Source organism: Camelina sativa, chromosome 5, assembly GCF_030686135.1.
Source record: "Camelina sativa cultivar CO46 ecotype springtype chromosome 5, ASM3068613v1".
Taxonomy (NCBI): Eukaryota; Viridiplantae; Streptophyta; class Magnoliopsida; order Brassicales; family Brassicaceae; genus Camelina; species Camelina sativa.
Genome location: NC_141884.1, coordinates 7,024,169 through 7,043,198, shown reverse-complemented (window position 1 = coordinate 7,043,198; position 19,030 = coordinate 7,024,169). Strand labels below are relative to the sequence as shown.

General features: G+C 35.9%; 6 protein-coding genes across 13 annotated transcripts; 5 read left to right on the top strand and 1 right to left on the bottom strand.

The window, feature by feature from the left end:
- Positions 1–71: 71 nt before the first annotated feature.
- LOC104785982 (ubiquitin-NEDD8-like protein RUB2) lies at positions 72–1,570 on the top strand. Its single transcript, XM_010511282.3, has 3 exons — positions 72–543; positions 817–1,076; positions 1,310–1,570. Exons 1-3 carry the CDS (start codon positions 451–453, stop codon positions 1,419–1,421), a joined length of 465 nt encoding a protein of 154 aa, XP_010509584.1. The 5' UTR covers positions 72–450; the 3' UTR covers positions 1,422–1,570.
- A 240-nt stretch (positions 1,571–1,810) lies between these two features.
- Positions 1,811–3,860, top strand: LOC104785983 (uncharacterized). Of its 2 annotated transcripts, none has more exons than XM_087513257.1 (3): positions 1,811–2,780; positions 2,871–3,104; positions 3,406–3,860. In XM_087513257.1, the coding sequence occupies exons 1-3, from the start codon at positions 2,132–2,134 to the stop codon at positions 3,675–3,677; spliced, it is 1,155 nt and encodes a 384-aa protein (XP_087369383.1). In that variant the 5' UTR covers positions 1,811–2,131; the 3' UTR covers positions 3,678–3,860. The 2 variants fall into 2 exon arrangements, 1 of the variants encoding a protein (XP_087369383.1); XR_015598460.1 differs by having other exon boundaries at positions 1,908–2,776.
- Positions 3,861–7,253: 3,393 nt separating this feature from the next.
- LOC104785978 (glucomannan 4-beta-mannosyltransferase 7-like) lies at positions 7,254–10,399 on the top strand. Of its 6 annotated transcripts, none has more exons than XM_010511278.3 (9): positions 7,254–7,547; positions 7,949–8,290; positions 8,374–8,472; positions 8,605–8,857; positions 8,946–9,056; positions 9,136–9,272; positions 9,352–9,665; positions 9,747–9,932; positions 10,022–10,399. In XM_010511278.3, exons 1-9 carry the CDS (start codon positions 7,491–7,493, stop codon positions 10,188–10,190), a joined length of 1,668 nt encoding a protein of 555 aa, XP_010509580.2. In that variant the 5' UTR covers positions 7,254–7,490; the 3' UTR covers positions 10,191–10,399. The 6 variants fall into 6 exon arrangements, with proteins under 6 accessions (XP_010509580.2, XP_087369379.1, XP_087369380.1 ...); XM_087513253.1 differs by having other exon boundaries at positions 7,264–7,547; positions 8,374–8,467; XM_087513254.1 differs by having other exon boundaries at positions 7,309–7,547; positions 8,374–8,467; positions 8,598–8,857.
- A 33-nt stretch (positions 10,400–10,432) lies between these two features.
- LOC104785979 (monooxygenase 2) lies at positions 10,433–12,478 on the top strand. Of its 2 annotated transcripts, XM_010511279.2 has the most exons (6): positions 10,433–10,697; positions 10,783–10,929; positions 11,079–11,144; positions 11,232–11,394; positions 11,536–11,764; positions 11,842–12,478. In XM_010511279.2, the coding sequence occupies exons 1-6, from the start codon at positions 10,498–10,500 to the stop codon at positions 12,363–12,365; spliced, it is 1,329 nt and encodes a 442-aa protein (XP_010509581.2). In that variant the 5' UTR covers positions 10,433–10,497; the 3' UTR covers positions 12,366–12,478. The 2 variants fall into 2 exon arrangements, with proteins under 2 accessions (XP_010509581.2, XP_010509582.2); XM_010511280.2 differs by lacking the exon at positions 10,433–10,697 and having other exon boundaries at positions 10,790–10,929; positions 11,071–11,144.
- On the bottom strand, positions 12,417–12,850 carry LOC104785980 (uncharacterized). Its single transcript, XM_010511281.2, has one exon. The coding sequence runs from the start codon at positions 12,848–12,850 to the stop codon at positions 12,563–12,565; it is 288 nt and encodes a 95-aa protein (XP_010509583.2). The 3' UTR covers positions 12,417–12,562.
- A 668-nt stretch (positions 12,851–13,518) lies between these two features.
- LOC104788979 (polycomb group protein FERTILIZATION-INDEPENDENT SEED 2-like) lies at positions 13,519–18,979 on the top strand. The gene is made up of 14 exons (XM_019245229.2): positions 13,519–13,807; positions 14,544–14,691; positions 14,930–14,982; positions 15,224–15,294; positions 15,410–15,462; positions 15,592–15,645; positions 15,721–15,786; positions 15,890–15,939; positions 16,025–17,785; positions 17,877–17,925; positions 18,004–18,087; positions 18,172–18,251; positions 18,424–18,513; positions 18,615–18,979. Exons 2-14 carry the CDS (start codon positions 14,557–14,559, stop codon positions 18,811–18,813), a joined length of 2,745 nt encoding a protein of 914 aa, XP_019100774.2. The 5' UTR covers positions 13,519–13,807; positions 14,544–14,556; the 3' UTR covers positions 18,814–18,979.
- The last annotated feature ends 51 nt before the right edge of the window (positions 18,980–19,030 follow it).

Sequence of the window (19,030 nt, the reverse complement as noted above, 5' to 3'; positions counted from 1 at the left end):
CGAATTTGTTTAGATTATACGATTCTTATGTGTAGTTGGCATATCTTGTGTAATCTGGATTGTGCAGCATTAGTTTTATTCCATATGATGGGGATAATATTTGGTCCTTCCCAATCCCATCTAAATCAATCAATCTATGATCTAACCAAACAAGGTCATTCGATCACTCGTCTGTATGATTGAACTTAAACCGAGGATTTAAAGACTAAACCGAAAACTGGTTGAATAAATCTATACTAAAACGAAGACATTGGGCTTAATTAAGTCAAAACCGATTATTAAAAAAGAAGAAGTTGGCGTAGTCTAAACGCTGACCCTCTTGCTAGAGGGATATATATATATATATATATAAACTCAGGTAGCATCACGCACTCAGAATCCGAGAGAGAAGAAGAAGAGAGCCTAAGGAGAAGATTTTAATCAGTCGCCACAAAAAGAAAAAAGAAAGAGATGCAGATCTTCGTCAAAACCCTCACCGGAAAAACTATAACCCTAGAGGTTGAGAGCAGCGACACCATCGACAATGTCAAAGCCAAAATCCAGGTTTATTTTTTAGGGTTTTCTTTATCCCCCTCAATCAATCTACTGTTTCTACTTCCTCTTACTCGAATTATGTGTCTTTGAGTGTTTGTTCGATAAGCGATCTGATTATATTCTCCGCCGATCGAAGTTAAAAACCCTAGGATTGTTTCGAGTAGTAATCTTGATGTGAATTGTTTTGTGAACGATCTTTATTTAGGTCTATGTTTAGTTTAAAGAGTTTTGTTAAGTTTTATGTTGTGATGATGAAGCTGAGCTCTGTTTTGGGTTTTACAGGACAAAGAGGGTATACCACCGGATCAACAAAGGCTGATATTTGCTGGTAAGCAACTCGAAGATGGACGGACCTTAGCTGATTACAACATCCAGAAAGAGTCTACTCTTCATCTTGTCTTGAGGCTCAGAGGTGGAACCATGATCAAGGTCAAGACTCTCACTGGCAAAGAAATCGAGATTGATATTGAACCTACCGACACTATTGATCGCATCAAGGAACGTGTTGAAGAGAAAGAAGGCATCCCTCCTGTTCAACAAAGGTATATATAACAATCACTTAAAAGTCTTTTGTTATACAGCCATGTGCATTCAATTGAATCTGTTCTGTTGATTTAGCTGACTCGATTGCTCACACCACAACTGGTTACAGTTTAGTATATTGCATATGTTACCATGTTGTTATACACTTCTTAAGCTATATTATACAACTCTGGTTCTCGTATTTACTTAGTTGGATTATGTCTCATTGTTGTGGTTATAATGTTTTTTGCAGGCTCATCTATGCGGGAAAACAGCTTGCGGATGACAAAACGGCTAAAGATTACAACATAGAGGGTGGCTCTGTTCTTCATTTGGTTCTTGCTCTTAGGGGTGGTCTTTTCTAATCTGAATAAATATGATTCAACAAACATCTTCTTTCTCTCTCTCTCTCTCTCTCTCTATTTTCCTGCTAATGTGGATTTCATGGCATATGAATGGATTTGAAAATTGGAATATTATGATATGATGTTCTCTCTGCTTGTGTTTTGGATCATATTGCTTCTATTTTTCACTCTCTCTCTGATACAAGACACTTAATGCTCACCCGTCTGGTGAACTTACTTCGTTATGGTTCTTTGTTAGATTTAACTAAGTCAATTGATTTTGCCACTTGTTCTACTTTTCCTTTAATCCATCCATTCTTTTTAATTGAGTGTTTGATTTTAAAATTGTTGTCTAAGCTTAAAATTCGTTTACTTGTACCAATTACTCAGTTTAGATCCTAAGATTCACATATAGAGTTCTCCCATAACAAACTAGAAACAAGAAACATACAAATAAGAAAGGTAAATGGGGAAAAAGGTGTTGTTAATAAGAAGCATTGCTTTCTACTAGTATTATTTTTCTTTTCTCATTCATTATTGCTACCACTGTCTTTTCGAACTTGGTGACAATCTTAGTACTACAAAACAAAAGATTTTGACCGGTCTTGGCTCTCATCCTTTTCTCCAACACTTGTTTTTTTCTCTTTCTAGTTCTTGAAAATTCAAGATTCAAAACCACACGTATGGCTACCTCTTGGTAAATCCATAAAAAGACACACTGTCACACACATATGGCTGAACCATTGGGTGGTGGAGCCAGAGAGATGGTTATGAGAGAGTATAGGAAAGGAATCTGGACGGTGAATGAGACCTTGGTGCTCATAGAAGCCAAGAAGATGGAGGAGGAGAGACGTATACGGCGGTCGGAGAAAAAACCGAACAAATCTATGGAGCTCCGGTGGAAGTGGATAGAAGAGTATTGTTGGAGAAGAGGATGTCAGAGGAATCAGAACCAGTGCAACGATAAGTGGGACAATATAATGAGGGGTTACAAGAAGATCAGAGAGTACGAGAGATCGAGAATAGAATCTTCTTTTAACACCGGCTCTTCTTCCTCTCAGCCGGCGTCATACTGGAAGATGGAGAAGAGTGAGAGGAAAGAGAGGAGCTTGCCGAGTAATATGTTGTCTCGTATATACGACGCGTTGGCTGAGCTTGTCGAGAAAAAGACTCTTCCATACGGTAACGGTGGCCAGATCCTAAGAGTGTGCCAAAGATTTGTAGCTCCGATGATGGCTCAGCCGATGCATCAAAGCCCGACTACTATTGTATTATCTCTTCAGTCACCGCCGCCGCCACAACCTCTAGACTTATCACATCCTCCACCGCCTCAACCTCCACGGTTCACATTTCACGCTGAGCCTATACAGCCCACAGTAGGTACCCTTTCGTTTTATCTCTCTTCTTAACTCATAACAATGAAGTAGTACGAGTGAGCTAGTATTCAGACTAACACAAGTGAGTTTTCAGACACATCAGGGGCGAAGCGAAGGAGAACAACAAAGCCTGGAGAAACGAACGCCCAAGGAGAGAGTGAGGATGCGGAGGTTATGGTTGGAGCGGCAATATCGAGAAGCGTGTTGGTGATCGCACAAGTGATAAAAGAGAGTGAGGAGAGACAAGAGATGAGGCATAAGGAAGTGATGAGGCTGCAAGACAGGAGACTAAAGATAGAGGAATCGAAAGCTGATTTAAACAGACAAGGTATGAATGGTTTGGTAGACGCCATTAATCAACTCGCAACTTCCATTCTTGCTTTGGCTTCTTCTTCGTCTTTGCCATAACAATCACAATCATCAAGGAGGTCCATTATATATATTGGCTAGCTAGATTTTTTAATGTAAGTTGACGATGATAAGTTTGCTTAACTAGGATGTAGATATGTAATTAAATATATGAATCTTGATTTGTAACTTTTATGGTAGCATATAAAGTATATATCGACCTATCAACCATGCAAGATGTTATTGTCATGGAGTAATTAATGAATCATTTAATCATGCAGTTAAAAAGTTGTCTTACGTTGATGATGGAATGTGGAGTTTGGAAGTGCACGCGTTAGTGAGGCTAGTGGTAAAAGGGTGTGGAGGTAGATTTAAGAGAGAGTGTGGTCAAAGGATTATAGTGGTCAAAGAGAGGTCCAAGGAAAATAGTATTATTGGTGGGTTAAGTGTTTTTTTCATCTCTATTTTCACCTTTTACTGCATATCAATACAAAAGTCTCTCTGTGTCATAAGGACTCTGCCCTTATGGGTGGGTAGGGTAGGCTTTCTTTAGAATAGAACGTGAATATGAATCGAATATTATTGTCTCTATTGCTCTTTCACCGTTTTCCATAACCGGAAAACTAAACTGAAGATCACTTAAAACCAGAATGCTCACCGTTTCCTGCATTTAGAGAGAATAATATTCGATTTCTAATGTAAATCTTTTAGAATGTAAAAAACAATTTCATTGATCTCTCTCAATATGAAAAATATGATGTATGAAAAAATATATAACTCACTACATGAAAAACAATCTCTTTTCCTTTTTAGTCTGACCACTAAAATTGTAACTAAAAGGTTAACAAGTCTAGTTACTTCTTTGCCAAGATCACAAATGTGAGTGCTTTAAATGATTCTTTCAACAATGAATTTTCAATACACTTATTTTCTTACTATTTTTTTGTGGTTAACAATTTTCTATTATTCAAAAAAAAAAAGCAAAGTGTGGATTATATATTTGGTTTATACCAAAAAAAAAAAAAAAAACTCATGAATACAAAGGTTTCGAATCCGAAAATTATCTTCCATAGATTTAGTTTTCAAAGGATTAGTATGTGTATCTCTGACATCCCCTATATATTAATAAATAAACACACTTTTGAAAAAGCTGATGTGTCGCCGGCAGAGAGTTATGCACCTTTTAGCAAAATAACCTTAAATTTTCTACTTAATTACATTAACTTGCCATTATATTTTAAAATAAAACAATTAACTGAATAAAAATTGAGAATTTGTTACAAATGTCTTTTTTGGCATACCCCTTTTCAAAAATGCTCATTTTTTGAACTTTTCATTTTTGCCCTCTTTTACACAATTATCCTATGTTAAATTAATTTTTAGAATTTGTTTTTTTAGGTTTGGGTTCCCAATTTACATTTAGGGTATAGTTTTTAAGGGATAGGGTTTAGAATTTATAATTTTGGCATTTTATATATTAAAAAGGGTATTTTTGAAAATGGACACCATCAAAGGGTATTTTTGAAAAGTGACATAGAAAAAGGATATTTTTGAAAGTCCCCCATAATAATTAGATGTGTTATTATTAAAAGAAGAGATACAAAAAAAATGATTCATACAAATTTAAGTATCACATATTAAAACTAATTAAATAATTACATATTATTTTAACGCAAAATTTCACTAAAATATACTTACAAATATACAAAGTTATATTTATTTGAGAATTTGTTAAAAATGCCTTTTTTGATATACCCCTTTTCAAAAATACCCTCTTTTCTGGCCATTTTTATTTATGCCCTCTTTTAATTTTAATTGACCATTTTACCCTTAGATGAAAAGTATTTTATTCAATAAAAAGAAAAACAAAATTTTCCCGCCAAAAATTTCCGACATATTTTCCCGCCAAAAATTTTTTTGTCAAAAAACTTTTGATAAAAAATTTCGAAAAAAAAAATTTTCCCGCCAAAATTTTTCCCGCCAAAAAAAATTTACAAGGTTTTTAAAAGGTTTTATAAGGTTTCTACCTTATAAAAGCCTTATAAATACCTTGTAAAGGCTTTTACAAGATTTTTTAAAGAGTTTTAAAAGGTTTTTTAAACAACTTGTAAACGCTTTTACAAGATTTTTAAAAGGTTTTTAAAAGGTTTTCAAATGGTTTTTAAAAGGATTTTTAAAAGGTTTTTAAACACCTTCTAAACCCTTTTACAATGTTTTTAAAAACCTTGTAAAAGTTTTTATAAAAATTTTAAAAGGTTTTTAAACACCTTTTAAATGCTTTTAAAAAGTTTTTAAAAGCGTTTACAAGGTGTTTAAAAACCTTTTAAAGCATTTACAAGCTTTTTAAAAGCATTTACAAGGTTTTTAAAAGCGTTTACAATGTTTTTAAAAACTTTTTAAAAACCTTGTAAACGCTTTTAAAAGTTTTTTAAAAGCATTTACAAGGTTTTCAAAAGGTATAAATTTCAATATTTTGGCGGGAAAATTTTTCGATTTTGGCGGGAAATTTTCTTTTTTTGGCGGGAAAAAATAATTTTTTGGGAAAATTTTCGATTTTGGCGGATTTATTTCATAAAATCAATATAAGTAAAATATTATTAAAAAGCTATAAAAACATATCAATTAATATAAGATTAATAAAAATATAGAACATATAACTTATTAGCAAAATCATAGAAAAACGGAATGTTATTTTTATGTTAGTACTATTACCATAATAATTTAAATTATTTTAACGCATAATAAGTTTACAATAGTTATTATAATTGATTATAAAAAGGAGTATATTACCCCTGAATTATCTACTCATTAAAAGAAACTTAATTTCTAATAAATATAGATTTATATATATATTTATAAATAAATATAAAAATGACAACAAATTAGGGGATATCGTGATGTATGATTATTTATATACATCTAAGTATGTAAACTAACTATTGGATTATTGGTGTGATTATTGGTTAAAAATGGAAATATTGATAACCGAATAGGAATATACGTTCTAATTGTATATTCATATGTGTGCTATTAAAAAGGAATGAGACATAACCTTTATCATTATAAATAAACTCATTACTCAAAAAAATCACAATATATTTAATGTGAGTGATTATTAGAATATGTAAAATTGTTATAGTTAGTGCCATAAATTGTAACATTTTATAAATATTTGATAAACCATAAATATAAATTTGATTTTTAAAACACACAAAAATATATATTGCCATAAATTGTAACATTTTATGAATATTTTCTAGACCACGTTCACATATTTCATGGGTGAAATGTATTTTTACTCGAATACATTGATTTTGGAATTTCATTAATTTTAATGGTTTTTAGTAATAATCAGTCATTTATTGAAAATATTAACAAACCGACTAACTCAAAAGATTTAAATAGCCTAATCAAAAATATTAAATCAATAAATTAGATAATTCAGAAAATTTAGTTTAGAATCCAATTTCATTACTAACATAGAATAAAATTAAATAATTAAATTACCGAATAATTATTATATGTTGTTATGGTTACATAAGAAACATGCAAGATTGTTATGATTACACGATAAAACATAAGAAGTTATGAATTTGATTTTTAAACGAGACAAAAGACATGTTGCAATAAATAATAACATTTTATCAATACTTTCTCTACCATAAAACTTCTTACATATTTAAAATTTTCACCCGTAAAACATATTTTTTACATTAAAGAAACACAGCAAAAAAAAATTAGTTACATAATAATATTATGTTTGACACAAACATATATTAATTTTAGGATAATTTTACTTATAATAGTTTTTTTAAAATCGATTGATCCCGCACATAGTGCGGATTGTTAACTAGTATAGAGAGATACGAAAATAAAAATTTATTTTGTATTGGATTATTACATGGCTTTGAGAATGTTTTTTTACAAGTCTACAAAAAAATAAATGAAAGATGTATTTATTGCTTGTCATTTATGTAAAAGAGTGTAATGTCGTGTCTACAGTTTTCCAACGTGGTTCGCGTTAAGTAGTTATCAGTTTTTTTTGGCCATAACCATAATGTTGATGGATACCACACCACAGCCAACGAATATTTTGTAACAAATAATTTTAAGAGATGAAGAAGAAAACAAAAGAACTTGAGAATAATTTCTACAATAAAATAAAAAATGACAACGAAGAGCTTAGCTTAGCCCCACTTATTAATTGGCCTATTGTAAAATATCCAGTTGGACTCCTAAAGAGACTAGAGAGAGAGAAGAGAACAGAGACGACGAGAGCTTTTATCGACCACGAAGCAAAAGACTATTCGTGGAAAAGACTGACTCACTTGTGGTTGTGGAGAGAGAGAAAGATCATATCCCCCCAATGTCTCTTCACCGTCTTCTTCCTCACGACACGTTCTCCTCCTCTCTTGGCTCACTGGTTCGTTCGTCCCCCTCATTGACACGAATGTTGCATTTTGCTTGTTACCTACGACTGCTTTTGATTCTCTCTCTTTTTTTTAACCATTTTTTTAATCTGGGTTTCTTGCGATTGACTTCAATTTGGACTTTTCTTTACTAAAGGATTGATTTTTATTTTTTGGGTTACTGTTGATTTTGACTAATTTGTGAAAAAACCCATTTCGTCTCTCTTGTTTCTTTGCCTACTACATTGCTTTAGATCTGACCCAATCCATGTTGTTCTAAATATCAAATCTTTTATCTTGTTTGTCCTTTTTACTTCTCCTAGATTTGCGGATTCAAGAATGTCTTTAAACCTCGAGGGTCAATGTTTGTTTTTTTTTTGTTTTTAATTGTCTTCTCTTTTACTTTTGATTGAAGTCTCAAGTTGGAAGTTCTAAAGCATCAGTGGCATTACTCAATGCCGTCAAATCTTTTCCTACATTTGGAGATATCATTGCTCGAATTGGACTATGGTGGGAGCAAATAAGAGCTGTTGTTGTTGTACCTGTCTTCAAGTTCCTGGTGGCTATATGCTTGATCATGTCTGTCATGCTCTTCGTTGAGGTTATGTACATGGGAATCATCGTGCTCTATGTCAAGTTGTTCAAGAGAAAACCAGAGAAGGTTTACAAATGGGAAGCTATGGAGGATGATGTTGAGTGTGGCAGTGCTACCTACCCTATGGTTCTTGTGCAAATGCCTATGTACAATGAAAAAGAGGTAACAATCTAAAGCAGCAACTATTTTTTCAGTGCTTGGTGTGTAGTTGAATTCATTTGGTGGGATGTTGCTCTATTTGGTAGGTTTGTGAGCAATCAATTGCAGCTGCTTGCAAAATCTCGTGGCCATCGAATCGTTTGATAATTCAAGTGCTTGATGATTCTACCGATCCAGCCAGTAAGGTCCTTGTAAACCTCTATCGACACTTGTCTTTTTTTCATCTCAGGCTTTGTGTTTTTGGCCTTATGATTTGGTGTTGCGATAATGTAAATTCCTTAACATTTTGGTTATGTGGCAATGATGGAAGGAAACAGGAATTGGTGAAAAAGGAGTGTGATAGATGGTCTAAAGAAGGCGTCAACATAACGTTTGAGATTCGGGACAACAGGAACGGATACAAAGCTGGTGCTCTGAGAGAAGGAATGAAGCATAGCTATGTGAAGCAGTGTGACTATGTTGCTATCTTTGATGCTGATTTCCAGCCTGATCCTGACTTCCTCCTCCGCACTGTTCCTTTCTTAATTCACAATCCCAAGTTAGCACTTGTACAAGGCCGGTGGGAGTTTGGTAACATTCCTTAAGACACCTTTCTCTTTTTCTTTTTTTCACAAATCTATAATTGGTAAATGAGAATTTGCTTTGCTAATAATCTCAGTGAATGCGGATCAATGTATGATGACGAGATTGCAGGAGATGTCTCTAAGTTACCACTTTACAGTAGAGCAGCAAGTTGGATCTTCAACATTTGCTTTCTTTGGGTTCAACGGTACTATAGCCTTTTCATTTTGTTTTTCTTTTTTTTTCTCAATGAAGCTTCTTTTTTAAATTGTCAGAAACTATTACAGGAACAGCTGGCGTCTGGAGAATCTCAGCGCTGATTGAGTCAGGGGGATGGAATGACCAGACAACAGTAGAAGACATGGACTTAGCTGTGCGAGCTACACTAAGAGGGTGGAAGTTGCTATATATCGATGATCTCAAGGTATAGATAGAAGACTCCTCACTATTGTTGGCATCTTGGGTTATGTGTTTGAATCATTTTTCGAGTGCATTATCTGTAGGTAAAAAGTGAGTTACCTTGCTCCTTCAACGCCTTGCGTAGCCAGCAACATCGATGGACTTGTGGCCCTGCCAATCTATTCCGGAAAATGGCTGGACAAATACTAAGAAACGAGAATGTTTCTGTATGGAAGAAGTTGTATATGTTGTACAGCTTCTTCTTCATCCGGAAGATCGTGGCTCACGTCCTCACATTCTGCTTCTACTGTGTTATCTTGCCAGCAACTGTTTTGTTCCCAGAAGTCACAGTTCCGAAATGGGCTGCGTTTTATCTTCCTTCTTTAATCACTCTCTTTATTGCAATCGGTAGACTAAGGTGTCCTCTTTTACTCTTTCTATATAACTTATCGTCTTTCCGCTCTCTTGTCACATTAATAATCCTTTATTATGTTAACAGATCAATCCACCTATTGGCATTTTGGGTTCTGTTCGAGAATTCAATGTCCCTAGTTCGAACAAAGGCTCTGGTCATGGGGCTGTTAGAAACAGGAAGAGTACAAGAATGGGTTGTGACAGAGAAATCAGGTGATGCTCTCAAGACGAAGCTGATTCCACAAGTACCTAACGTCAGATTCAGAGAAAGGTAAATAAACAAACATTTCTTTCAAACTGAAGCCTTAACCGAGTCCAAGCGTAAGCTGATGATATTATATAAAAATCTGTTGCGATCAGGGTGCACTTGCTGGAGCTACTGGTTGGAGCTTACCTGTTGTCCTGCGGAATCTACGACATCATCTACGGGAAGAACACACTATATGTGTACCTTCTATTTCAGTCATTAGCCTTCTTCGTTGTTGGTTTTGGTTATGTTGGCATATATGTTCCTGCTTTCTCCTCTTAACACAGATAGGAACCAAAGAGTCACTCTCAATATGTTTTAGAAATTTTTTTGTTGATATCATATTGAGAACAAAGCCTATATATATGTTACTAGGCCAATATGGACAAAATATGTCACTTGCGTTTCTTTTTGTTGTTGTAAAGAACGAAGCTCAAATGTGACCAATACATATGCCCCTCAAAATATTTGTTTGAGTCGTGGCTTCATAATGACTACAGATTAGAAAGTTTGAAGTCTACACTATTTTATGGCTGAGGTTTAATTTGAATAAGCATATCCATTTGTCCTCTTCTTGAAACCCCCGGCCATGGCTATGTCCCTTCTGCTTCCGAGCTATCCTCTCCAATCCTTGGGCAAAAGCAACAGATGGTTTCCGGCTGGAACTAGATCAAAACCGGTTTGTTTAGCACTGACCAGAGCTCAAACAAGCGGTGGTGACCAAGAGGAGAATGTAGTGATTGTCGGCGCTGGGATTGGTGGACTTGCCACCGCCGTTTCACTTCACCGGTAAGTACGAATTATAAAAATTGGTTCTTTGAATTTTCTTGAAACTCAAGAGCCACTGAACTAGAGACTTTGTTGACGGGTTTAGGCTAGGAATCCGGTCGGTCGTGTTAGAGCAGGCAGAGTCGCTTCGGACGGGAGGAACATCGCTGACGCTATTCAAGAATGGTTGGCGCGTTCTTGACGCCATCTCTGTTGGGCCTCAACTCCGAACGCAGTTTCTTGAAATCGAAGGGTACAGTTTCTTTCTGCCCATACTGATGAAATCATAACTATGATTCGGTCTTCTAATATATATGTGACAACAGTGATTCAATAAGTGAAATTTTGTTCTTGGTTTTACTTTACTTTTACCTGAGTGTGTTGGTATGATCAGCTGAGCAGGATGGTAGTGAAGAAGGAAGATGGAAGTGAGCTTCGTTCTTTCAAATTCAAAGACGAAGATCAAAGGTAGCTAGCCACTTCACAACCTGTTGGGTAATAAAGCATTCCACTTGATTCATGTGTGTAACCAACCAAAGCATATCTCTTGTATAGCCAAGAAGTTCGGGCGGTGGAGAGGCGAGTACTCTTGGAAACACTTGCAAGCCAGCTTCCTCCACAAGCCATTCGGTTTTCCTCAAAACTGGAAAGTATACAAAGCAATGCCAATGGTGACACTCTCCTTCAACTTACAGATGGAACCCGGTTGCTTGCAAAGGTATTGTTCCCTGAGCTCTTATCTTAGGCTCCGAGCATAGAATTATGTGTTTATATAAGTACATCAGACATCACGATGCACTAAGCTATTATGATAACCAGAAGATATGTGCCTCGGCTGATTTGATGATTCTTTGAATAGATTGTTATTGGTTGTGATGGTACTCGGTCTAAAGTTGCATCTTGGATGGGGTTCAGTGAGCCGAAATATGTTGGTCATTGCGCTTTCCGTGGCCTCGGGTACTATCCAAATGGACAGCCATTTCAGAAAAGGGTGAATTACATATACGGTAGAGGGCTCCGAGCTGGATATGTACCTGTATCTGCAACAAAAGTATACTGGTTCATCTGTTTCAACAACCCATCTCTAGGTAGATTTTTACACCATTACACAAAGATAACTCCCTTCTTTCATTCCTATATCATTAATCTTGAGACATCCATGCAGGGCCAAAAATTACAGATCCAGCTATCCTAAAGAAACAAGCCAAAGAAATGGTTAGTACCTGGCCAGAAGATCTGCAAAACCTCATCGATCTAACACCTGATGAAACAATCAGCAGAACTCCTCTTGTAGACAGGTGGCTATGGCCTGGTATTGCTCCTCCAGCATCAAAAGGAAGAGTGGTTCTCGTTGGAGATGCTTGGCACCCAATGACACCAAATCTTGGACAAGGTGCTTGCTGTGCTTTGGAAGATTCAGTTGTTCTAGCTAATAAACTTGCCAGTGCAATCAATGGAGTGAGTGAATCAGTTGAAGCAGCTATGGAATCATACGGGAGTGAGAGATGGTCTCGAGCATTCCCGTTGACAGTACGTGCAAACCTAGTCGGAGCACTTCTGCAATGGGACAATCCTCTAGTGTGTTCCATTAGAAACAATATCGTCATACCAAAGTTAGTGAAGCTTGGACCAATGCTTGAACACACAAACTTCGAATGTGAACCTCTCTATGATAGTTCAAAAATCTGAAACTTTCTTTATAGTAAGATCTAAAACCATATGGTTCCATTGGATAGAATATAATAGATAAAACTCTGTGATTTAATGTAAAAGAATGATACAATGTTGTGTAATTGTCTAAACAAGAACAGAGTAAAGCTTGAACAGAGTAATCAAACCCAAAAAAAAAAGGAAACGTAAATTACAAGAGAGACTATACTATAGGGTTAGGTTTCATGAATCGAAATTGGATTAGAAAACAGCCAGAGTATGACGGCGCAGAGGATGAGTACGATCGGAATGAAGTGGATAGCGTTCTCGGCGGATCTGAGTCGCGATTTGTTCTTCTTCTTCTTCCCTGGATGAGAGTTTGGATCGTACCTAGGCAGAAGAAGCTGATCGTCATCGGAATCTTCAGCGGATTGAATTCGTGGCGGTGACGGTGACGGTGACGGTGACGGAGAACTCGCTGAGAGTTGGTCGGAAACTATGGAGGCGCTCGCCGATCGACGCATCTTCTTCTTTTCACACACACACTTTACGCGCTTCACAAGGGGAGAAAACTTCTATATATAGAATGATTATGATTATGGAAATTACAATGTTACCCTTTGAAAGTCAAACCTGACGCGCTCTTCCCGGTAAAATCTTACCAATTGTGTTATTTATTTAATTTGGTATATAATTAAATTTTTAAAAACATGAGACGTTTTGTAATACAAACACACACTCTTTAGAAATCTTTACTTGCCAACAAATGGCGGGAACTAGATGACATTTTATAATGGTTGTGGTTGGAGCAAATTCACAATGTTTGAACCTTCTTTACCTCCCTCCCATTAGTCTTCGTTTCTTGTGTAGAAGTATTATCGCGATCGGAAAGATTGTTTCGAGAAGATCAGAAGATATGGATTTCGTTTCAAAGTCATAAAGTAAGGTATAACTATATATATTTCCGTTAGTATGTATTTGAAAGATTGTTGATACTAGCTACTACTCATCATTTGCTATTTGGCTCTTCTAGTATTTTATTGGATTCTTGATTCTTCTCTTATGTAAAATTATTTTCTGGTTTTATACTGAAATTTCAGATATCCTTCCATTTCTGTGATTTTACAAAAAAAAAATAAAAAAAAAATAAATTGTCAACCTAACACTTATATTAAAATGGTTATCAAACCGAAGGGAAAAAGTTTACAAACGAAACTATTTTATTGGACTTATATTGGGCCAAATTATTTTCATTATTACGAAGTTTAACAATATTAAGGTCCAATCGTATATTGTTTTAGGGTTTTTCGGATATTATTCTATATAAATATGTTATAAAGATTTTGCAGAAAAGACGCCGTCAACACCAAAAGCTTCAAGCTACTAAAAGATAATCTCTCCGATACTAACAAAGTTTTGTGTCAAAGGGATCTAGGCGTTTCATATAAGTTGTTCTTCACTCCGCTCCGCGAAACCAAAAAGTAATCAAAATCTCTCCTTTATAATTTTGTTTTAAGATAGAGAAAATCGTTGTAAATTAAATTTGCATTGTAAGATTTAGTAGATGGTTATGGTTTATGAACATGAACAAATATCAGCAAATATGTATCCTCTTGTTTTTTCCTCTCTTTTTTTCCTTCGTCGTTTAAACTTTTTTGTTTACAAAATTTACGATAAAGTTTTATCCATCTCAAAATGTGGTTGTGAATTTTGAAGTTGCATATAAGTTTTACTATAAAGTTCTATCCATCTCAAAATCTGGTTGTGAAGTTCCATATACTTCTGTGATGAAGCACCACTAATGAGAGAAGAATTAACATCAAAAGATGAGACTTTTTCGGAATGTGTCTTTTCGTAGTCATATTAATGGATATATTATATGTTTACATATTAACCATTTTTCTTTCAGTGTTTACAGCTTCAACCAATTTTCATTTTTTTTTTTTTTTGCATATTGCCTGACTCGGAAATTGATTTCAATAATAACTAGATGTATTTTGTGTGACTGCCAAAAAAAAAATGTATTTTGTGTAGATAAGTTCTTTAAAAAAAAATTATGAAGTTCTGAAAACCTAAGATGCATGGTTAGATGAGATTCTCGGTCGGAGTTTCGCCTATGATCTACAACATGTTTCATTGATTTTTTTGATATTTCTCCTAACTACATTGCGTCGATAACACTGTAACTTAATATCTATGGTCATGGCATGCTCGTAGATTAATCAAGCAGATGGCTAGTACGTCCCAACCAGAGAAGGAAGTGGTAGTGATTTCTTCTGATGACGATGATGATGATGCAAATATTGTTAAATATATCAAACCTGTCTCAGTATACAGAGAACTTAAAACTCGCTCAAAGAAGAACGTATGCATTCTCTTTTTAATTTCTTTCTCAAACATTTTTTCATATATATATTTCTAGCTCAGAACATCTTTAATCTGTTGAACTGTGCTAACAATTGTTCTTCACTTTTCATGTGTAAATTAGTTGATTACCTTTTACTAATTAGAAAATAGTATAATTTACAGGAAATCTATTTTAATTTTGTATTTGTATCCACATTTACTGTTTGTTATTAATTAATTTTTCTTTGTTTATGCAGCCATATTTACGTCGAAGGAGTTTGAGCTACATAATCAAAGGGAAGAAAAAGAAGTATGAATCTCTATATTGATTTTAGTTTGACATTTTTCTATGCTTTCAGAAGTGAATTTTATTTCAAAACAAAATTAAATTCTCAAAAATACCATATTTTATGTTTTGTTTTCTAAAATACCTTCATAAACTAGTGTTATGTATTTTTTTTTGTCGTATTTTATTAGGATATTTATCTTCTCTTTTCTAGTACATGAATAACTTCTTCTCTGCTCATGCTACACTTATATATTTTGCTTAGGTCAAATTCAAGAGTGAATATAAGATTCAACTATAGGGATGTGAGAAACAAAAAAACACTAAAAGCTGAAGGTGAGTCTCTTTAATTGGTTGTTTCCTTCCAGAATCTGTTGTCTCTCGTTGTGTTTCATCTGAAAATGATAAATATATCCTCTACTGATCTATACATTTCTGTATCACAATGCAGACGTGGACAAATTCTCTTGCCCATTTTGCATGATGCCATGTGGAGACCACGAGGTCGGACACTAACTAATTAGAATGAGATCTTTCATTTCTAACAATGCGTATTCATTCAAATGTTCATGCTCATTCTGTTTCAGTCTATAATATCTTTGCTAAAATACAATGTCTTATGTCTGTGCACAGGGCCTGGGACTCCATTTGAAGTCATCACATGACGCCTTTAACTACGACTTTTATGTATGTTTTTGCTTTTTAGTGTTTATGTGTTTTGTCATGAAATTATAAGTAATAAGAGTACTCTCTGTATTGTAGCGGCAAGAAGAAGATCATGGCCCGGAAGTTGATGTCTGTTTGAAACCGGAAACATTACAATTTGGGGTTAGTAAGAAACTTGATACATACGCAACATATTCACGTGGTTCAGATACATTAGTCATAATATTGAACTCACCATGATGTTTTTTTTTTTTTTTGGTATCAGGTGCTAAAAAATGATTTGGGAAATCCACAGCACAACACTTTTATGTTTGTGTAAAGTTCCTAACGCCTTACTCTAGTTTTTTAGCTATGTATTATTCAGTATCATCTCCATAACACCAAACCATAAACTATGCAGCTCAAAACGTCGTAAGGGAAGAAGAGAAAGAGATATGCTGAGGCGACTTAAACCAAAATTTTTGAAGTTGCCTTTAGACGAGTTACCTCGTAGCACAGAAAATGATGAACTTAGTCATGTGAACGAGGATATGGTCTCATCACCACCAAGAGCTCACTCTCCGGAGAAGACTAGCGACGTTTTAACTACGACTCAACCAGAAATAGCTGAGCCTTCTGCACCTGTGGTGCCTCCTGTTAGTGACAGAACAGAGTTGTTTGCTGAGTCTTCGGAGAAGGCTAACGACATTTTAACTACGACTCAACCAGTAATAGCTGAGCCTTCTGCACCTGTGGTGCCTCCTGTTAGTGAGAGAACAGAGTTGTTTGCTGAGTCTTCGGAGAAGACTAACGACATTTTAACTACGACTCAGCCAGCAATAGCTGAGTCCTCTGAACCTGTGGTGCCTCTTGTTAGTGGGAGAAAGGAGTTAGTTGCTGAGCCTTCTGAACCTGTGGTGCCTCGTGTTAGTGGGAGAAAGAAGTCATTAGCTGAGTGTTCTGAACCTGTGGTGCCTCCTGTAAGTGGGAGAAAGAAGTCAATTGCCGAGTGTTCTGAACCTGTGGTGCCTCCTGTAAGTGGGAGAAAGAAGTTAATAGCTGAGTGTTATGAACCTGTGGTGCCTCCTGTAAGTGGGAGAAAGAAGTCAATAGCTGAGTGTTCTGAACCTGTGGTGCCTCCTGTAAGTGGGAGAAAGAAGTCAATTGCTGAGCCTTCGGAACCTGTGGTGCCTCCTGTAAGTGGTAGAAAGAAGTCAATTGCTGAGCCTTCGGAACCTGTGGTGCCTCCTGTTAGTGAGAGAAAGAAGTCAATAGCTGAGTGTTCTGAACCTGTGGTGCCTCCTGTAAGTGGGGGAATGAAGTTAATTGTTGACCTTTCTGAACCTATGGTGCCTCGTGTTAGTGGGAGAAAGAAGTTAACTGCTGAGCCTTCTGAACCTATGGTGCCTCGTGTTAGTGGGAGAAAAAAGTTAACAGCTGAGTCTTCTGAACCTCTGGTGCCTCGTGTAAGTGGGAGAAAAAAAACAATTGCTGAGTGTTCTGAACCTCTGTCGCCTCGTTTAAGTGGGATAAAAAAGTTACTTGCTGAGTGTTCTGAACCTGTGGTGCCTCCTGTAAGTGGGAGAAATAAGTCAATAGCTGAGTGTTCTGAACCTGTGGTGCCTCCTGTAAGTGGGAGAAAGAAGTCAATAGCTGAGTGTTCTGAACCTGTGGTGCCTCGTGTAAGTGGGAGAAAAAAAACAATTGCTGAGTGTTCTGAACCTCTGTTGCCTCGTGTAAGTGGGAGAAAAAAGTTACTTGCTGAGTGTTCTGAACCTCTGGTGCCTCCGGTAGGTGAAAGAAGAAAGTTATTTGCTGAGTCTTCTTCTGAACTTGTGGTGCCTCCTGTTAGTAGGAGAAAAAAACAAGTTGCTGAGTCTTCTTCTGAACCTCTGGCACCTCCTGTTAAAGGGAGAAAGAAACTAGCTGCTGAGTCTTCTGAAACTGTGGTGCCTCCTGTTAAAGGGAAAAATAAACAAGTTGCTGAGTCTTCTGAACCTGTTAGAGGGAAAAAAAAACAAGTTTCTGAGTCTTCTGAACCTGATAGAGGGAAAAAGAAACAAGTTGCTGAGTCTTCTGAACCTGTGGTGTCTCCTGTTAGTGAGAGAAAACATTTACCTGCTGAGTCTTCTGAACCTAATAGGAGAAAAAAGTTACCTGCAGAGCAATCCGAGGATAAAGGGTTATTATGTTCTTGTGATTTATCTGTTCTTATTTTTACATAATCTTCTTCTTACTTTTTATTAACCAACAGATTCTTACTTGTTTTCCAGACATGAGCGTCTTAGGAGTCGGCAGTTCTATCACTCCCACACATTTCAGGTGGTTTGATGTCTTTGATTTACGTAGCAAATGCTGTCTCTTGTTTTATTTCACTAACCAAAGCTGCATTTTTTGAAGCCAATGACCTTTGAGGAAGTAATGTCTAATGACGATAGCGATAATGAAGATGATGATAATGTTTTAGATCTTCAAGAACGCCTGGTAATTTTTTATTCATCTTTCTTGATTTACTGTTACGAATATACACCGAAAGCTCTTTTAATGATTTCTTGAAAACATACACAGAGGTTTGAACGTGTTATGGGTTTGAGGAGAGAGCAACACCGATACATGTTTATGTGGAACATATTTGTAAGAAAGCAAAGGTAGGTAGCTATTTACCTTCTATCTTACATTATATATTACCTCATCATGCCATGCACCTATCTCCATGAATTATAGAACTGAGATGATAAGAGTGATCCATCAGTATTGTTGCAAGTTGCTATATTGTTTGGATGGGTTTTAGCTTTGTTAAATATGATTCTTTGGGACCAGGGTGATCGCGGATGGACATATCCCTTGGGCATGTGAAGCGTTTACAAAACTTCACAAGGAAGAGTTGAAACGTTCTGAGTCTTTCGATTGGTAATAATAGTCTTCCATATACTCATCATGTGATCCAAAAATGTGTTTGGAAGGATCATCACATTTTGTTTTAACTTTGTAATTTTGATGCTTGAGCGCAGGTGGTGGAGAACGTTTAGGATTCGCCTGTGGAATCAAGGCCTTATCTGCTCCAAAACCTTCAAAAATTGCACAGATATCATGATCCACCAAAATTTCATGATCCAGAAGAAGCCGGATGAAGCAGGTCCATCAACCTCTCACCAACCTGCTGCTGCTGCTAATGCCAACACAGAACAATCCATGGAAATTGATGCATAACAACAGTGACCATATTGAGACATTCATATCTTTCTTTTCTATCCGGTTTTTATTTCGTTTCTTTTAAAAAACCACATTTTCGTGTAACCCTCTTACTTGTTCGTAAATCTGTGACATTCAGATCTTTCTTTATATAATGTAGTGGTGATGAAGACTGCCATTTCTATCCGGTTCTCATTTCGATTCTTTAAAAAACTGCATTGTCGTTTAACCCTTC